Genomic DNA, 18,423 nt, shown 5'->3' with positions numbered 1-18,423 from the left:
GAGGGGTTAAGGAAGGTGTTTCCTCCAGTCAGGTCTCCTTCTCCACCTTGGGAGCTTAATGTGGTGTTGACTAAGTTGATGGGTCCACCATTTGAGCCCATACATAAAGCGTCTTTGCAACACTTATCTTGGAAAGTAGCATTCCTGGTGGCCATCACTTCTGCTCGTAGAGTGAGCGAAATTCAGGCTCTGTGTTGCAAGGAACCGTACACAGTTTTTCATGGAAACAGAGTGGTGCTCAGGACTCATCCTGCTTTTCTGCCTAAGGTGGTGTCGGATTTTCATATTAACCAATCCATAACATTGCCTACTTTCTTTCCAAACCCTTCAAGTCCGGCTGAGCGGACTTTGCATTCATTAGATCTAAAGAGGGTTTTGAAATTTTACTTAGATAAAACGAAGTCGTTGAGACACACGGACTGTTTGTTTGTGAACTATGGTCCTACGAATACTGGTTTGGCAGCATCCAAGAGATCCATTTCTAGATGGATAGTGTTGTGTATCTTACTGGCTTATCAGCTAGCCCACAAGTCTTCATCAGGTAGACCTAGGGCTCATTCTACGAGAGGGAAAGCTTCTACCACAGCTCTCCTTAGGAATGTGGCTATGTCAGAGATATGTAAAGCAGCTACTTGGCGTTCAGTGCATACGTTTACACGCCATTACTGCTTGGATTCTGATGCGCAGGCTGATGCACAAGTGGGACAAGCATCACTCAGAAATTTGTTTTCTGTTTCTAGTTAAACACTGTATTTTTAAAAGTGCAGCTATGCATTTATCTGTTCGCCCGCTTCTAGTGGGTATGAGCTTGCTACTCTATTCAGTGCTTATGACTATTAATGAGTATCCCCTGGAAGAGAAGGATTAGTTACTTACCTGTAATCCTAGTTCTCTTCCAGGGGTATAGTCATTAAAGTCATAAGCACCGTCCCGCCTCCCCGGGCGAGCAGTAGCATTGAAGTTTTTTCAATATGTATTATGAAGTTTTTAAGTTCAGATTCCTGCTAAAAGTTTACTGTACCGTACAAAAGAACTGACCTAACTGTCACCTGTGGTGCATGATGGGAACAGAGTTCTCCTAGAGGCCTTAAAGGCAAAGTGTGCAGATTCTCTGGGGCCTTAAAGGCAGGGTGCCAGTCTGATTTTCTGTACACAGACAATTTTTCATATGCAGCCTTGTAGGCTAATAACTGTTTACAACAGGTTCTTTGATGAAAATAAAAGTTTTTTCATGGTTATGAAATGCATTTTGGGCTCATGCCTGTTTATTGCATTTATATTCAGCATATTTTCATGCTTCAGAACGTGTGTAATGTTGGCTTTATTAGCCTATGTATATATGTTAGGCTGCATATTATGGTTATTATACATGTATATGTGTATAATTAGTTTAGTACTATGTACTTTTTGATATATTTACACATATATATGTATATTGTTATGTGTTCCGGGTTCCCGCTCATGGGCGGAGATAATTCAGTGCTTATGACTTTAATGAGTATACCCCTGGAAGAGAACTAGGATTACAGGTAAGTAACTAATCCTTAGGTTGTTATCCTTTTATTTAGCATGACTAATGAATAGCAAACCATAATGTAGGCAAGAGTAACTGATTAGCACAGTAATAATCTGTTAAAAGGAGACATCAATCTCACTGCAGCCATAAATCCATCTACAGAAGAGCCCCCATTCATCATAGAATTCTCCTTTTTCTCTTAAAGATTGTGGAACAGTGCCCTAGACCATTAATAGTTCCATAGGTCACCCCTGTGCCTAGAACAGAACAGTATCATACCCATTTTAAATTAGCCACATAAGCTAGGTGGTTATTTATCATAGAACAGCCAAATGTTTGCATGTTTGTTTATATCACATTTAATCAAAATGTGCACAGTTGTTCAGAACATGTAATTAAATCCATTACTACAGTGCTTTTCATTCATATCAATACATTCTGTGACCACAGAACACACCATAGAGGGAATGGTTCCTAGCAATTTTCTATTTATTCAAATATATAATTATTTATGACTTAAACACTCTCTATTATTAGTAGTTCATTATCTACATAACAGGCCATTAGACATTCACCACGCATTAGATCTCAATTCAAAAAATTAGTATTAGTAGCTACCGGCGTGCAGCTTGAGGAAACGGTTAAACGTTGATGTACGTTTTTACCACTACAACATACTCTAGTAAGAATAGTTCTTGTCCCATTTTATCCACATCTAGATACCATTTCAGGATATTGGTAGTTGCAAGGTTTGTACGTAATGTGGAGCTCCTTTGATCTATAGTCGCAGTGACTTTGAACACGTAGTAAAGAATATGATCCCTCTAAACATTTGTAGTTGTAGCCTCTGCTGCGATGTTATATAACTCCACCTAGTGAAACATATTCCACACCATATTTCCTATTGGTGTAATGTGGAAAGAAACTTAGATGGCGAATTCAGAATGACTGCCTTCACCATTTTGAAGCACCTGGAGGTGACAATAGTCATCTTTTGACCATCTGTAGTTATCATTGTATTAGTCATGTCGATTTTCTTGTTAAGGGCCTGTAGAAAGAATGATAGTAGCTTATGGGCGATACCCGAGGGAACCCAGAGAACATGGAAAGATATACCTTCATGGAAAAGTACAGAATCGTGGACTAACTTTTCAAATCTCCTCTCTATTTATTTAGGACTAGCAGCCCGTCCCGACGTTGTCCGGGTATACACACGCCCACAATGGAGTCCTGTGAACGCTTGTTTTGCAGGATTTCCGCGCCCCCTTTTTGCCGAATGGCCGTTAAATGCCGCGCCGATTGCTGTATGGCCACGCCCCCACATGCCCACAACAGAGCCCTGTAAATGCTTGTTTTACCTGATTTCCGCCCCCAGATTTCCGCCCCCAGCACAACCCACACGCTTGTTTTACCTGATTTCCGCCCCCAGATTTCCGCACCCAGCACAACGCACCCGGCCACAAGGAAGTACTAACACGTAGCGTTGGCCACGCCCCCACATGCCCACAGCAGATCCCTGCAAACGCTTGTTTTACCTGATTTCTGCCCCCAGCACAACGCACACTGCCACAAGGAAGTATTAACACGTAGCGAATGCCGCGCCCATCGGTGTATGGCCACGACCCCACCACAACGCACACGCCCCACGCCCCAAGCAGAACGGCCACCCCCACAAGGGACTACTTTGCCCCTAAGGTTCTTTTACCCTTCGAATGTATATGGTGGCCAGCTGTATAGCCTATGTCCATCTGCTGCAACTGTCCTTTCCAATGCTGTATTGGGTGTTGTGATTGGTGCTGTGGTTCCTGAGATTACCCGCCTCAAAGGTTTGGGCTCTCTCTTTATTATATTAGTATAGATTTACAGATTAACAGAATCTGGCCTCAAGCTGCAGAGCTGCAATCCTAGTGTTTCTTTGCAACACTTTGACATCCCTGGGCCCTTAACTAATTCACAATTTATACACATGAATATGAATATAAATACAATTACATTCCCCCTTTGCCCTTCCTCCTTCTAGCCTTCACTAAGGGAGGGATACAGGTAGACCCCAAGCCATAATTCCTGGTTTGTATTTGTCGGTCTCCTGCCACACATGAAGTACATTAAAAGATAAGTATTGAGGGTCCTTTGGTTCACAGAGGTCCTGCTGATCATGTTCCATCAGCAGCATTTCCTGAGAGAGATGCCAGAAGTCTGGTTGCATACACTAGCACCCTTACCTACAGTATTCTGATGCTGTCAGGTGTAGCGGGAAAACAGAGGAAAATACCCAGTGCTAATGGTTGGGTACTACATTACTCAATCCCAGCTGCTGGGGATGGTCATATGTGCCCAGTTGCATATTTGGGACACATAAGCAAGTGTACCTTAGGTCTGTTACCACTTGCCACACTCTACAAGCTGATGCATGTTCTTCAGGGTCTGATTGGACATGAAAGCATTTATGACTAATGTATCGGGGGTAGACCATTTTTGTGCTTGTTCGGGCGACATGATGAAGCATGCAATAGAAGAACACTGGAAGTAAAGAATTCTTCCAATTTCATTCGTCTTCATCATCTTTAAGATTATTTAAATCTTTACCAAGGATATGAGCGGTCTAACCACCAACTCTTTATCAAAGTCCCATGTTGGAGCATTCTCATTAAGGCAGCTGGACTACAGAGGTAACGGAGAGTGTTGATGCTGGAGAGCTCTGCCAATGCACCTTAGTGCTGAGCATTTTAGCTTCTAGGCAGCACACCTCCACCTGTGGTCTTAGTTGTGCAAATAAACATGCATGTGAGTTCCCATATTTTATTACTCAGGAATTATGTGTTATTCTTCACTGTTAGAGAAAATAATTTTCATTTTTTACAGTGTCGTTCTCAAAACATATGGAAAACCTTTACAATACAAAATAATCCTCTTTCCTCCTCACATTTATAGTGTTTAATAGAGGATCCCCGAAGGAGGTTAACCTTGAATTAATTTTAATCTATGAAAACACACACTCAAGTACACATACACCTCACCCAAACCGTTTACCCCATTTGTATGCATCAGATACAGATAGCACCGGGCTTAGATTGACTTTCTTTGAAGATATTTTTATTTTTTTGCAGTTTTTATAAAGCGCAAAGTCGACCTGCTGTGACCCGAACCTGATTCCCTAGTTCCAAAGTCGCCCTCTTTAGCAAATACGCCAGATCCTCTCCTGTGGACAAATAGCCGTCAAAATGTGATACACTGGCATGCAATTGTCCAAATGATTTTTATATTTACAGCCTGCAGACATTGGGGCAATTATGTGCATGTTTTTTGTACGCTAGACTAATCTTGTTACTACTTATGGAATATTTAACAATGTCTTTTATTTCATATGTCTTTAAGAGATGATTTTTCCGTATCAATTTGTTTCTTTGGAAGTCTTATTGGATTTGGGAAATGAAACTACACATAAACCAGGAATTTCACTGAAGCTTAAATCCAACAAAACTGATGCATGCAGAAAGGTGATTAGAAGGCACAAGGCAGTGACTCCTGCAGTAAAAGAGCTTTGCGGTGGCCGTGTTTTTTATCATCAATGACACGCTGGTGCACTGTTTGCAACAATGCCTTACCAGTAATAGTAGGTATATTGGTCCCTTAACGTTTCTCCTCACAGTCCTTACCACTAAGCTCTCTTCCATCCTCCCTTAAATGTTCAGCAAGCCTAACCACAGAGGTTACTCCAAGATTCAGTGACTTTAGAACCATGGATACATTGGTGGCGGACTATGTATCTTCCCTCATGGGAAGTGGAAACAAATTACTATTATTTCTTTTTTTTAAGTAAAGCAAACAGATATGTTGTTTTTGTAGAGGGTGCATCGCGTATAGATGCATATTATGTGAGGAATGTCAGTAAGGCTCCTTTTAATAAGAATTAGTCTTACCTAATTGAGGCATTTTCTGCTTTGCAAGCTCACACCCAAGCCTTTATCTGAACGTGGAACAGAAAAAAGAAGTCAAAGGAATAGATGCCCCAGAAAGGATTTGAGTAATGTCCAGCCTTTATCAATGTCCCTCAAAATATTGCAATGAATTTGTCATTGTATCAGTGCAGAATAACAATCTTTATAGTTTCACCACAAGAAATAGATGCAAAGTTATTGGCTTTATTCCGATTTAATGCTCAAGGATCCTAATTCGAGAATTTGTTTGGATTTAGATCAAATTAATAGAAATTCTTGCAAATCAATTTGATTCTTTTGGTGTTTATTAAGTATCTTATATTCAACTGAAAATGTTTTAATAAAAGTTTACAATTTCCAAATTCTAAATGTAACTTTCTTTGGTTTTGCTAGAGCGACTGACTGAGAATTTGCGATATGGACAGAGTTCTGTAGTTGCTGCCCAGATGTTTCTCTTATTTCGAGTATTGTTGCTTAGGATTTCTCCACAGCACCTGACCTCACTGTGGCCTATCATGGTGACTGAATTGGTAAGCATGAACATGCTTACAAAATGTTATTAAGTGTGTTTTGGTCTCTGTGTCATTTTGCCATCCATAGTGTGTTGTTACTGTTGTGGAAAGTAAGTTTTAGCACCTCTCTTTTTTATCTGTTCATACTTGCTGGCCAACCAATACAGCTAGTCATATTTTATTTGTTGGTTAGGATGACTATATTAAAATTAATGTAAACGTATTACATTTATAGATTAATTTTCACCTTAACCTTTCCTGGGGTGTAGGCATGAGTTGTCATCGTCATGATTTGTTTCATTGTATTTCTTAGCTGCATAAGAAGTTAGATTTATGGGTGCATTCATTCTGCCTTTGGCTTAGTTTACAGAAAATATGTGTTTGAAGCATGTGTGGCTGTAGAAACACATGCTGTCAATTCTACTTGCCATTGAGTGTTGGTGCCTGATGTGAGCAAGGTGTTTTTCTTCAAAGAAGTCATTTGAATCACGAGGTACAATGACTTCTTGTTGGCAATGCGCATGGTCATCTACTTCAATATTTAATTGTTTTCCCGCACGCCGACTGAGGATGGAAAGTGAATCAAGGTGTGTATAGAGAAATGCCCATGCAAAAGAGGGAAAAGAGATAGTACTGGACACTGCAACTGCCACAGGCGTCCACAACAGGGGGGGAGTGCATGTCAATCACCAGCACTACATGCTTCCAAGAGATGCTTGCAGGGTAAGTCACATTTTTAATTCGAAGCATGTGTGGCTGTAGATACACATGTAGTGCATAGATTGTAAAGCAATACTCCCATCGGTGCTGCAGTAGATTGAAAAAGTGTACGTATCACTGCCTGGTCAACATTGGCTTGTTGGCGGGCTAGCTCATCCAAGCAGTAATGTTTTGTAAAAGTGTGTGGGTGGACCAGGTAGCTGCTATGCATATGTCAGCTATTGGAATGTTCCCCAGGAGGGCCATAGACGCTTCTTTTTTCCGAGTGGAGTGGGCTCTAGGAGGAATGGGCAAAGTCCTTTTAGCTTTAGCATAACATGTCTGGACGTATCTCACGATCTAACTGGCAATGCCTGAGTTGGACAGGGCTTTCCCTTTATGGAGTTTGGAGAAAGCAACAAAGAGTTGTTGTGCGTTCCTAAAATGGTTAATTCTGTCAATGTAGTATAAGGGCTCGTTTCACATCCAAAGTATGGGAATCCTGTTCCGCAAACGAGTTTAGTTGCGAGAAGAAGACAGGGGATTCAATGGATTGATTAAAGAGAAACCAGGAGGCCACATTAGGGAGAAATTTGGAATCAGTGCGAAGGACAACCTTATCCCTATGTACTTGGAAGAAGGGTTTGTCTACGTTTAGTGCCTGTAGGTCATTTGTATGCCTAAGTGAAGTGATTGCGACCAAAAATGCCACATTCCAGGAAAGGAACTGAAAGGGGCATGAGTGGAGGGGCTCAAACGGTTGAACCATGAGTCTTGTCAGTACAATATATCCAATATGACCTACTCGTATTATGGCACGGAACACAAAATCAATTTCTTGAATACTTCAATATCCTATACAATAATGATTGTGTATTGCAATTCACTTACTCATTGAGCAAGGAGTATGTAAACTTCTTGGTTCGAACACTATATATTGAGAACAATATAATTGAGAACACCGTCTTTAGGAAACCTACATCAACGAACAGTGTCTTGCATGGCACTCTAGCTTCCTTTCACGAGCACTCATCAAAAGCATCCCTGATGGGGAGCTGCTAAGACTTCAGTGAAAAGTTTGATGAAGTTTTATAGAGATTTGCAAAAAGAGGATACAAATGGGGGGGCAGTAAAAAAGGCTTATAATAAGTCCAAAACACCACACACATGCAAACCTTAATTAGAAAAAATAGGAAACAACAAAAGAAGATATTGATATTGACGTTTAGCAAAAAAAGCAAAGACATATTGAGAATTTTCCAAAAGCTTTTGCATCTAATATGTAAAGATCAAGACATTGGTAAAAAGCTGGGACCGACACCTGAAATAAGGTATGGAAAAGCACAGCCACTTAAAGATCATCTAATCAGAAGTCATTTTAAGAATAAACCTGACACAAATTGGATCAGCAAAACCCAATTAGGATGTGTAACATTTTCAAACTGCGAGGCATGCAAAAAAAAAAAATGCAGAACATATCATGGACATAAATTACAAACCCATAACGATCAAGCATGATATAATATGCAATTCACAATTCATAGCATACATTATTGAATGTGAGTGTGGGCTTCAATACGTTGGGAGCACACCACGCACCCTTACGAAAAGCATCCTGGAACACATAAGAGAGGTGAAATCAAAAGATGAGAGCTATGCTGTGGCCTGACATCAGTTTAAATGTCATGACAGCAATTGAAAATCATTTTGCTATTATGATGTTAACAGAATAATGAAAAATGAGCATGGGGGAGACAGAACCAAACAACTTTGACAATTAGAATTTAAATATATATTCCGACACCACACCAAACAACTGTTCTGGCTTGACGATGAAGAAATGCATCTACATCTATAAAATAATATAGTAACTTCACCTATCTGAGGACAAGAGCTGAAAAGTAGGGTGGCAATTGAAGAAGTAAACATGGTCATTAATAATGAACAATATTGCCAAGGCAGTGTCAAATATACAGTAACATAACATGGGTGTTGTAGGATTGAAGTGGATAAGATGCTGGAATTCCTCTGACACAAGAGACCATATTGATAACAAACTAAAATAAGCCACTGAGGCCCTTGATTTAGATAATGTAAAAGTCTTGTAACTTCATACACTGTGGGTGACATAGGAAGTGAGTAGATAGAAAGCTCTGTTTCAAGAGACTAAATTGATGTACCTGGGTACAAGCTACAATTAGGTCACTGAGGCCATCAATGCAGGTAACGTAAAATCATTGGTACTTCATGCGTAAATATGTAGCTATGAGAAACGCCACAAGAGAGTTTCCACATGCCAAAAGGAATTTGAGTACTCAGTGGTGAAATGTTAATGTCTTTTGGTCAAACATTTGAATATGCGAGGCCACTTAGCATAATAAAATTGGTCACTTTTTATTTACACCATCATTTTTGGCTTTAAAATATTGATTAATTTGTTAAAAGATTTATGTTTATTTTGTGCACTGAGTAAGGAAATAACTTGTCTCATAGAAAGCAGGGGGTTGATCATTTGGAAATTAACAGTAGATTCCCCATCGAGAAAAAGACCATGAAGGTCTAAACACAGCGATGCAGTCCCTTGAGAGTGACAAAAAATATATTGATTATACATATATATATATATATATGAAACATTGAACTCTAAATTCTCTCACCACCACTTCTTTTCCTTTTTTTTTTACTAATTATAAGTTGTTTTCTTTTTTGGTGGGAACTCCCTTAACCCCTCATTCACTAACTACCTTTACCACCCCTAAACCCTAAAATACCCTTACCATCATATACCCCTACCCACTCATAAACCCTAAAAATGCCCTTACCACACTGTACACCTACCCACCCCTAAACCCTATAAATACCATTCTGTAGTAGGGGATCTCTGTGTATAGTCATAATCTAGTGAATAGTCCCGCCCATGTGCGTGGACCCCGGAGCAATCAAAAATAATCTCTTACAGTGTCAAAAAATGCAGAAAATGCATAGACACTTAAGAGAGAATTTAAAGACAGATAATGCAGCCAAAAAGGCTACACTGTCCAGTACTTCAACTAGAAATTCCACCATAAAATCCACAAAACAGCAAAGCCTGTACAGATTTCCCTTGCTTAACAGCAAAATCCCTCAGGAATGATAGAGAGAAGAATCTGGACAGACAAGCCCCATAGGCTGCCATTATGTGGCTTAATTAGGATACTGTGCCTTTAAGGAACCTTCCAGAACCTTCTCCCAGTATCCCAGAATGCATAGCAGGTCCAACTTAGTTTCAGTTCTTTTTTCCGGCTCCTGCAAGCAGGACCCTGGAGCATTGAGCTCTCCCTTTTCAAGGGTTTTTGTTGGTGTTTTACACTAATTTCGATTTTTGGTGCTTTAAAGGTGACCTTCTTCTTGAGTTTCTGCACTCTTTTTTGTCCATAATGCCTGCATTATTCGACAAATGCCCGGAGTGCTCGAGAAAAAAGGCCAAGTCAGACCCCCATGAGGTCTGTATTCTCTGCCTTCCCTCTTCCCACATCCCTGAGGACTGTGTGATCTGCAAAGGCTTCTCTGGAAGGACCCTGAAGGAGAGGAAGAAGATCAGACTTCAGGGACTGGAAGAAAGGAGGTTAAAGGCACGAGGTGGGTCAGGAGGGGCTCCTTCTGCCCATGCTGAGGCCTCTGGGGGGCTCCCCAGGGGCAGGAAGACCATCCCTCGCACAAGATCTCCGTCTGGGTCAGTTGCTCTGACCACGACGTCAAGAGGACGGTCAACGGCCAGTTCCAAGTCTCCCCAGGGCTCTGGGTCGAGAAAACGTCGCCCGTCGATGAACGTGTTCCGGCCGCCGTCGAAGCCGGTGTCGATCTCCTCGTCGTCGGTGTCGGCGTCGAGTGGTCGACATCGGAGGGCCCGGCGTCGGCGCTCGCCGTCGAGGCGACACCGCCGTTCGCAGTCGAGGACATCGTCGTCGAGGGGATCCTCGTCGTCGAGGCCGCCGTCGAGACGGAAGAAGTCTCCGGCGCCGAAGAGGTCGACGTCGAAGCATTCGAAGAGACCGACGTCGAGACGCTCAAGGAGATCGACGTCGAGACGGTCCGAGAGGTCGGTGTCGAGACGGTCCAAAGGGTCGACGTCGAGACGATCCAAGAGGTCGACGTCGAGACAGGCGAAGAGGTCGAGGTCGCCGTCGAGGCACCATCGCCCGTCGTCGAGGTTTCGTGGCTCGTCCATCTGGTCGGGGTCGACGTCGAGACGCAGACACGGTTCGACGTCGAGAAGTGAGAAACGGTCGACGCCGAAGGGCCATTCGACGTCGAGGGGCCATCGGTCGTCGTCTGGGCACCGATCTTCGGCGTCTGGAGGTCCTAAGGACAGGCCCAGGACTGTGGGGGGCTCCCCACGCTCCGGACGGGATGGTGGCTTGCCGGGAACGGCGCATTCCGGGGTGGATACTCCGATGAAGCCCTCTGCACCTCCTTCGCGGCCTGCTTTTCCGAAGGGTCCGCCTCCAAAGGCCCCGACCCCACCTCCGAGACCGGCTCCGCAGACCCCGCGTCCGGTTACTCCTCCACCCCCGGTCCCGCCGAGGGCGGTGTCGATGCCCAAGTTTCCGACGCCACCGAAGAAGACTCCTAAGAGGCCTAGGACTCCTGACCCTGGGAGGCCGAAGGAACGTCCGAGACCCAAGAGGTCGAGGTCTCGTTCGGGGAGACGGGACAGATCGAGGAGTGGACGTGGATCTTCCTCAAGATCCAGGCATCACCATAAGAGACGTCGGTCCAGGTCGCGTTCTGCCTCTGGGACCCGTTCCTACTCGCCCACGTTGTCCGATTCGCCAGAGACTAGAGTGTCTCCTATTGACGATATTGGCACATTTCAGGAGGTTCTCCTGCGTGGAGCGGCCAAGTTGGGAATCAAGGTGGAAGCGCCTACCACTTCTACTTCTGTGATATTTGAGACATTACACAAAAGGCACTTGTCTCGCCCCCTGTTACCTCTGGTGCCAGGGCTCCTTGAGCCCGCTGAACAGCTATTCCTGACGCCGGCAGTGGTGAAGTCTGCGCCTTCCAGGATCCTGAAGAAGTACAGGGCTCTGGACTCGGACCCAGCCTTCTTGAGGAAGGACCCGGTCCCGGATTCAGTGATCGTGACAGCTGCCCGAAAGCTTCATGCCACCTCCCCTGCGTCCACGGTGCCTCCGGACAAGGAGAGCCGCTGGATCGACTCTGCTGGTCGTAAGGCGTGTGGGACGTCCGCCTCTTCAATGAAGGCCGCCAGTGACTCGGCGTTGCTGGGGCGTTACGACCGGGCACTCTGGGACTCGATGGAGCAGTTTGCGGACCTTGTCCCTCGAGACCGCAAGGAGGACTTCATGGAGATCGTCCAGGAGGGGATGCTGGTCTCTAACCACGCCATCGGCGCCGCAGCGGACATCTCCTTGCTGTCAGCGCACGGATACTGCCACGGGATTCACCAGAGACGCCATGCTTGGCTCAGGTTGACGTCACTGAAACCGGAAGCACAGCAACGCGTGGCGAATCTCCCATTTTCCGGAGATACTCTCTTCGGAAAACACGCTGATGACGAGATGGCCAGGATGAAGGCCGAGGCGGAGACCCTGACGGCGGTGGGCTTGGAGAAGCCCAAGGAGAAGAAACCCTTCCGACAGTTCCAACGTCGGTTTGGGTCGCAGGGTCGTGGAAGGGGACAGTCTGCTGGACAACCTCAACAGCAGCAACAGCAGCAGCAGTACAGGCGGCCCTTCCAGAAACGCCAAGGGGGTAGAGGTCGACAACAGTCCTCTACCGCGACCAAGGGCCCGGCCGGGTCTCGACCCTGAGCGGTTACTTCCCCCTCGTCCGTTACCCGCTCCGGTGGGGGGAAGCGTTCAATTTTTTCTGGCAGAGTGGAGAAAAATTACTCAGGACAAGTGGGTGCTGAATATTGTTTGCAATGGATACAGTCTACGTTTCACCAGCCCTCCTCCATCGATTCCTCCCGTCAGCTCGCAGTATCAGCTGCGCGAGCTTCAGGCGGAGGCGGACATTCTGCTAAGGAAGAGGGCGATCGAAGACATACCTCTGTCTCAGAGAGGAAGAGCTCTTTACTCTCGGTTCTTTCTTGTCCGCAAGAAGGACAAAAACGAGTTCAGGCCCATTCTGGATTTGCGACAGGCAAACAAGTGGATTCGTAGAGAAAAGTTTCGCATGCTGTCGTTGCATCAGATCTACCCTCAGCTGCAACGAGGAGATTGGATGTGTGCCATAGATCTACAGGACGCATACTTCCACGTGCCCATTGCATGCAAACACAGGAAGTTTCTGCGCTTTCAAGTCGGCACCAATCACTATCAGTACACGGTGCTACCCTTCGGGCTGAAGTCTGCACCCAGGACATTCTCGAAATGTATGGCAGTGGTAGCAGCACACCTACGGAAGAACAAGGTGTTTGTCTACCCGTACCTGGACGATTGGTTGATCAAGGCCTCCTCCTTCTCGGAAGCTCAAGCACACTTCCAGAAGACGTGCGTTCTCTTGAACAAGCTGGGGTTGCACATCAACATGTCCAAGTCGGTCCCGATTCCGGTCCAGTGCATCCAGTACTTGGGAGCCTCCATCAATACGCTGTCAGCAAGCGTGTCTCCTTCGGAAGAGCGACGTTTATCACTCGTTCGGAAGGCTCAGGCTCTCATAAACACTCCGTCTACGACTGTGAGGACGGTGTCTTCTCTACTGGGATCGATGGCCTCTTGCATCTTTCTCACTCACGCACGGCTACAGATGAGACCTCTGCAGGAGTGCTTGGAGGATCAGTGGGACCAGAGGAGAGGTTCTTGGGACGACAAGATACGACTGTCTCTACATGCTCTTCAGTCTCTGAAGTGGTGGTGCTCGAAGGAGAATCTCCTCAGAGGGGTTCCCTTCCACAAGGACATTCCCACACAGACCATCGTGACGGATGCGTCTCTCCTAGGCTGGGGAGCGCACTCCGGAGACCTGCAAATTCAAGGGACGTGGTCCCCGACGGAGTCCACGTACCACATCAACTTCCTGGAACTGAGAGCTGTTCACTTGGCACTGAAGGCCTTTCATCCATCCTTTCAGACCAACTCTCTGCTTGTTCAAACGGACAACACGACAACGATGTATTACCTCAACAAGCAGGGGGGCTCGAGATCGCGCACTCTATCGCAGGAGGCGCAGGCGATCTGGCACTGGCTTCTGGCTCGAGGACTGTCTATAACGGCCACCCATCTGCCAGGTGTGCAGAATGTTCAGGCAGACGAACTGAGCAGACTCATTCAGGAAAACCACGAATGGGTCATAAACGACGAAGTACTAGGAGAAGTCTTCGCAAGGTGGGGAACTCCAGACGTAGATCTGTTCGCCACCGCCGAAAACAGCAAATGCCGAGGCTTCGCCTCCAGGTACTACCAGCCGGGGACGCTGGGGAACGCGTTATGGATCAACTGGTCGAACAGCTTTCTGTACGCTTTTCCACCAATTCCCCTGATTCCGGCGGTTCTCATCAAGCTGTCCCAATCCAGGGCGAGAATGGTTCTGATTGCCCCGGAATGGCCCAGACAGTGGTGGTTCACGGACCTGCTCCACCGATCTCTCCTTCCTCACATGAAGCTGCCGTGCAGGCCGGACCTTCTCACGAAGTTCGGGGGGCGGATGGTGCACCCCAACCTCTCGTCTTTGAGTTTGGCGGCATGGCTCCTGAAATAGTGCAATATGGCCATCTGAATCTCCCTGAGGCTTGTATGGACATACTGAAGGAGGCTAATCGACCTTCCACTAGGACTTCTTATGCTTACAAGTGGAAGAGGTTTTGCATCTGGTGTAGGTCTAAGAGCTATGACCCTACGACATGCAAGGAAGATGTCATCCTTCCATATCTGCTACATCTGGCGCAGTCGGGCCTTAATGTCCATTCCATTAAGGTTCATCTGGCTGCTTTGACTGCCTACAGGAAAGGCCCTTCACAGACTTCCTTTTTCCAGATCCCTGTGATCAAAGATTTTTTGGAAGGCTTGAAGAAAGTGTTCCCTCCTGTCAGGCTTCCTTCGCCTTCATGGGACCTGAATGTGGTGCTGTCCAGATTGATGAAGGAGCCTTTTGAACCCATTCATAAGGCTTCGTTGCAGCACCTGTCCTGGAAGGCGGCGTTCCTCGTGGCCATTACATCGGCCCGCAGGGTGAGGGAGATTCAGGCATTGTGTTGCCAAGAACCTTATACTGTATTTCATAATGCTAAGGTTGTTATGCGTACTCACCCTAAGTTTCTTCCCAAGGTTGTTTCTGATTTTCATATCAACCAGACTATCACTTTGCCTATGTTCTTTCAGAATCCTTCTTCTCCAGCGGAAAGGTCTTTACATTCCCTGGATGTGCGGAGGGTGCTGAAGTTTTATCTTGATAAGACTAAAGATATTCGTAGGTCAGACCAATTGTTTATCAATTATGGCTCAGTCAGGACAGGTCTTGCTACCTCTAAACAGTCCATCTCGAGGTGGATTGTGTCCTGCATACAGTTGTGTTACTACAAAGCTAATAAGACCTTAGGGGGCAAGCCTAAGGCTCATTCCACCAGGGGCAAGGCTGCTACGACAGCTATGCTCAGTAATGTTCCCATTGCAGAGATCTGCAAGGCGGCCACTTGGAAGTCGGTCCATACCTTTGCTAAGCATTATTGCCTGGTCACTGATGCCAGGGCAGACGCTCAGGTTGGGCAGGCTTCGCTGCGGAATCTGTTCGCACAGTAGTGGCGTTATTTTATTCTCCACCGCCGCTTGGTGTGGGGATGGGCTTGCCATTCTATTCACTAGATTATGACTATACACAGAGATCCCCTACTACAGAAGGAGTAGTTTCTGTCCTGTAACTCCAGTTCTGTAGTAGGGGTATCTCTGTTATAGTCATAAGCGCCCTCCCGCCTCCCCGGTGGAGAGTTATTCATGTTCATAATGCTACAGGTCTGGCGTTTTTCTACGCCTTCAAAAAGAACTGAAACTAAGTTGGACCTGCTATGCATTCTGGGATACTGGAAGAAGGTTCTGGAAGGTTCCTTAAAGGCACAGTATCCTAATTAAGCCACATAATGGCAGCCTATGGGGCTTGTCTGTCCAGGTTCTTCTCTCTATCATTCCTGAGGGATTTTGCTGTTAAGCAAGGGAAATCTGTACAGGCTTTGCTGTTTTGTGGATTTTATGGTGGAATTTCTAGTTGAAGTACTGGACAGTGTAGCCTTTTTGGCTGCATTATCTGTCTTTAAATTCTCTCTTAAGTGTCTATGCATTTTCTGCATTTTTAGGTTTCGACCTGGCGATCTGCGCAAGCAGTTCGCGCAGGTGAAATCTTTTGTTTACCATATTGGCTATCGGAACGTCCCCCACCTCCCATTAGCTAGCTCCATAAATGGAGGCTAGCCATTGGGAGCCGGATCTGTCCGTCAAGGCCGGACCAGATTCGGGGGCGTTCCCGCGATTTTTTCCCTCTCCGCCTCTGCGATGTCGTCATCGCGGCGGTGGGCGGAGTTTTGTTTTTTTTCCTTCTGTGTTTGTTTTGGTCATTCCATGCGAGGAAGCCCAGGTGAGTGCTTGTTTTTTAGTGGTGGAGCACGTGAATTCAGTGTACGTTGGTTAAAAATACATGATGAAGACACAGGCCACGATCTGGCTGTTCATCAAGTGCATGGGCGCTAAAAGTAGTTTTTGCCCCTTTATTTGTAGTGAGGACTCCGCAGTGGTTTGTCTGATGTGAAATTGCTCGGCTGATCCCCTTTGTTGCAGCATGCATAACTTTTCATTCTTTCAGTTCGACTTTACAGTCCGTTTTAATAATGTCCTTAAAACTGCGGGTGTCCAGTACCCAAACGGCCTAAATAGACTCGTATGGGCTAAGCATCTCGTGCCCCTCGTGTGACACTTGTAAAACTGCTCATAAGATTTGCAACAGGGAGTTTTTTCATGGTTTGGCATTTTTCGTAATGCATTACAGTTGAATTTATATAGCGCTTCATATCCTAACCGCACTGCAAAGCGCTGAGTGGATAGGGAGTGCAGGGTGGATAGGGAGTGGAGAGTGGATAGGGAGTGGAGAGTGGATAGGGAGTGGAGAGTGCATAGGGAGTGGAGAGTGGAGAGTGCATAGGGAGTGGAGAGTGCATAGGGAGTGGAGAGTGGAGAGTGCATAGAGAGTGGAGAGTGCATAGGGAGTGCATAGGGAGTGCAGAGTGGAGAGTGCATAGGGAGTGGAGAGTGGAGAGTGCATAGGGGGTGGAGAGTGCAGAGTGCATAGGGAGTGCAGAGTGTATAGGGAGTGCAGAGTGTATAGGGAGTGGAGAGTGCATAGGGAGTGAAGAGTGCATAGGGAGTGAAGAGTGCATAGAGAGTGAAGAGTGCATAGAGAGTGAAGAGTGCATAGGGAGTGGAGAGTGCATAGGGAGTGGAGAGTGCGTAGGGAGTGGAGAGTGCATAGGGAGTGGAGAGTGCATAGGGAGTGGAGAGTGCATAGGGAGTGGAGAGTGCATAGGGAGTGGAGAGTGAAGAGTGCATAGGGAGTGCAGAGTGCATAGGAAGTGGAGTGGAGAGTGCATAGGGAGTGGAGAGTGCATAGGGAGTGGAGAGTGCATAGGGAGTGGAGAGTGCATAGGGAGTGGAGAGTGCATAGGGAGTGGAGAGTGCAGAGTGCATAGGGAGTGGAGAGTGCATAGGGAGTGGAGAGTGCAGAGTGCAGAGTGAGTGGAGAGTGCATAGGGAGTGGAGAGTGCAGAGTGCATAGGGAGTGCAGAGTGCATAGGGAGTGGAGAGTGCAGAGTGCATAGGGAGTGGAGAGTGCAGAGTGCATAGGGAGTGGAGAGTGCAGAGTGCATAGGGAGTGGAGAGTGCAGAGTGCATAGGGAGTGGAGAGTGCAGAGTGCATAGGGAGTGGAGAGTGCAGAGTGCATAGGGAGTGGAGAGTGCAGAGTGCATAGGGAGTGGAGAGTGCATAGGGAGTGGAGAGTGCATAGGGAGTGCAGCTCGAGGGAGTGGAGAGTGCATAGGGAGTGGAGAGTGCATAGGGAGTGGAGAGTGCATAGGGAGTGGGGAGTGGAGAGTGCATAGGGAGTGCAGAGTGGAGAGTGCATAGGGAGTGGAGAGTGGAGAGTGCATAGGGAGTGGAGAGTGGAGAGTGCATAGGGAGTGGAGAGTGGAGAGTGCATAGGGAGTGGAGAGTGCATAGGGAGTGGAGAGTGCATAGGGAGTGGAGAGTGCATAGGGAGTGGAGAGTGCATAGGGAGTGCAGCTCGAGGGAGTGGAGAGTGCATAGGGAGTGGAGAGTGCATAGGGAGTGGAGAGTGCATAGGGAGTGGAGAGTGCATAGGGAGTGGAGAGTGCATAGGGAGTGGAGAGTGCATAGTGCATAGGGAGTGGAGAGTGCATAGTGCATAGGGAGTGGAGAGTGCATAGTGCATAGGGAGTGGAGAGTGCATAGTGCATAGTGCATAGGGAGTGGAGAGTGCATAGTGCATAGGGAGTGGAGAGTGCATAGTGCATAGGGAGTGGAGAGTGCATAGTGCATAGGGAGTGGAGAGTGCATAGTGCATAGGGAGTGGAGAGTGCATAGTGCATAGGGAGTGGAGAGTGCATAGTGCATAGGGAGTGGAGAGTGCATAGTGCATAGGGAGTGCATAGTGCATAGGGAGTGGAGAGTGCATAGGGAGTGGAGAGTGCATAGGGAGTGAAGAGTGCATAGGGAGTGGAGAGTGCATAGGGAGTGCAGAGTGGAGAGTGCATAG

General features: G+C 46.5%; 1 protein-coding gene across 4 annotated transcripts in view; it reads left to right on the top strand.

Moving 5' to 3' along the window:
* DOP1B (DOP1 leucine zipper like protein B) overlaps positions 1–18,423 on the top strand; it is a 735,954-nt gene that overhangs the window by 589,108 nt on the left and 128,423 nt on the right. For all 4 annotated transcript variants that reach the window (XM_078656883.1, XM_078656881.1, XM_078656882.1 and 1 more), the window contains exon 33: positions 5,848–5,984. In XM_078656883.1, coding sequence (XP_078513009.1) covers positions 5,848–5,984 — 137 coding nt within the window. The remainder of the gene's footprint in view (positions 1–5,847; positions 5,985–18,423) is intronic.

Source organism: Lissotriton helveticus, chromosome 8 (assembly GCF_964261635.1).
Source record: "Lissotriton helveticus chromosome 8, aLisHel1.1, whole genome shotgun sequence".
NCBI lineage: Eukaryota > Metazoa > Chordata > Amphibia > Caudata > Salamandridae > Lissotriton > Lissotriton helveticus.
The sequence above is the reverse complement of the archived record's forward strand: the minus strand, read 5'-3'. Positions and strand labels throughout refer to the sequence as shown.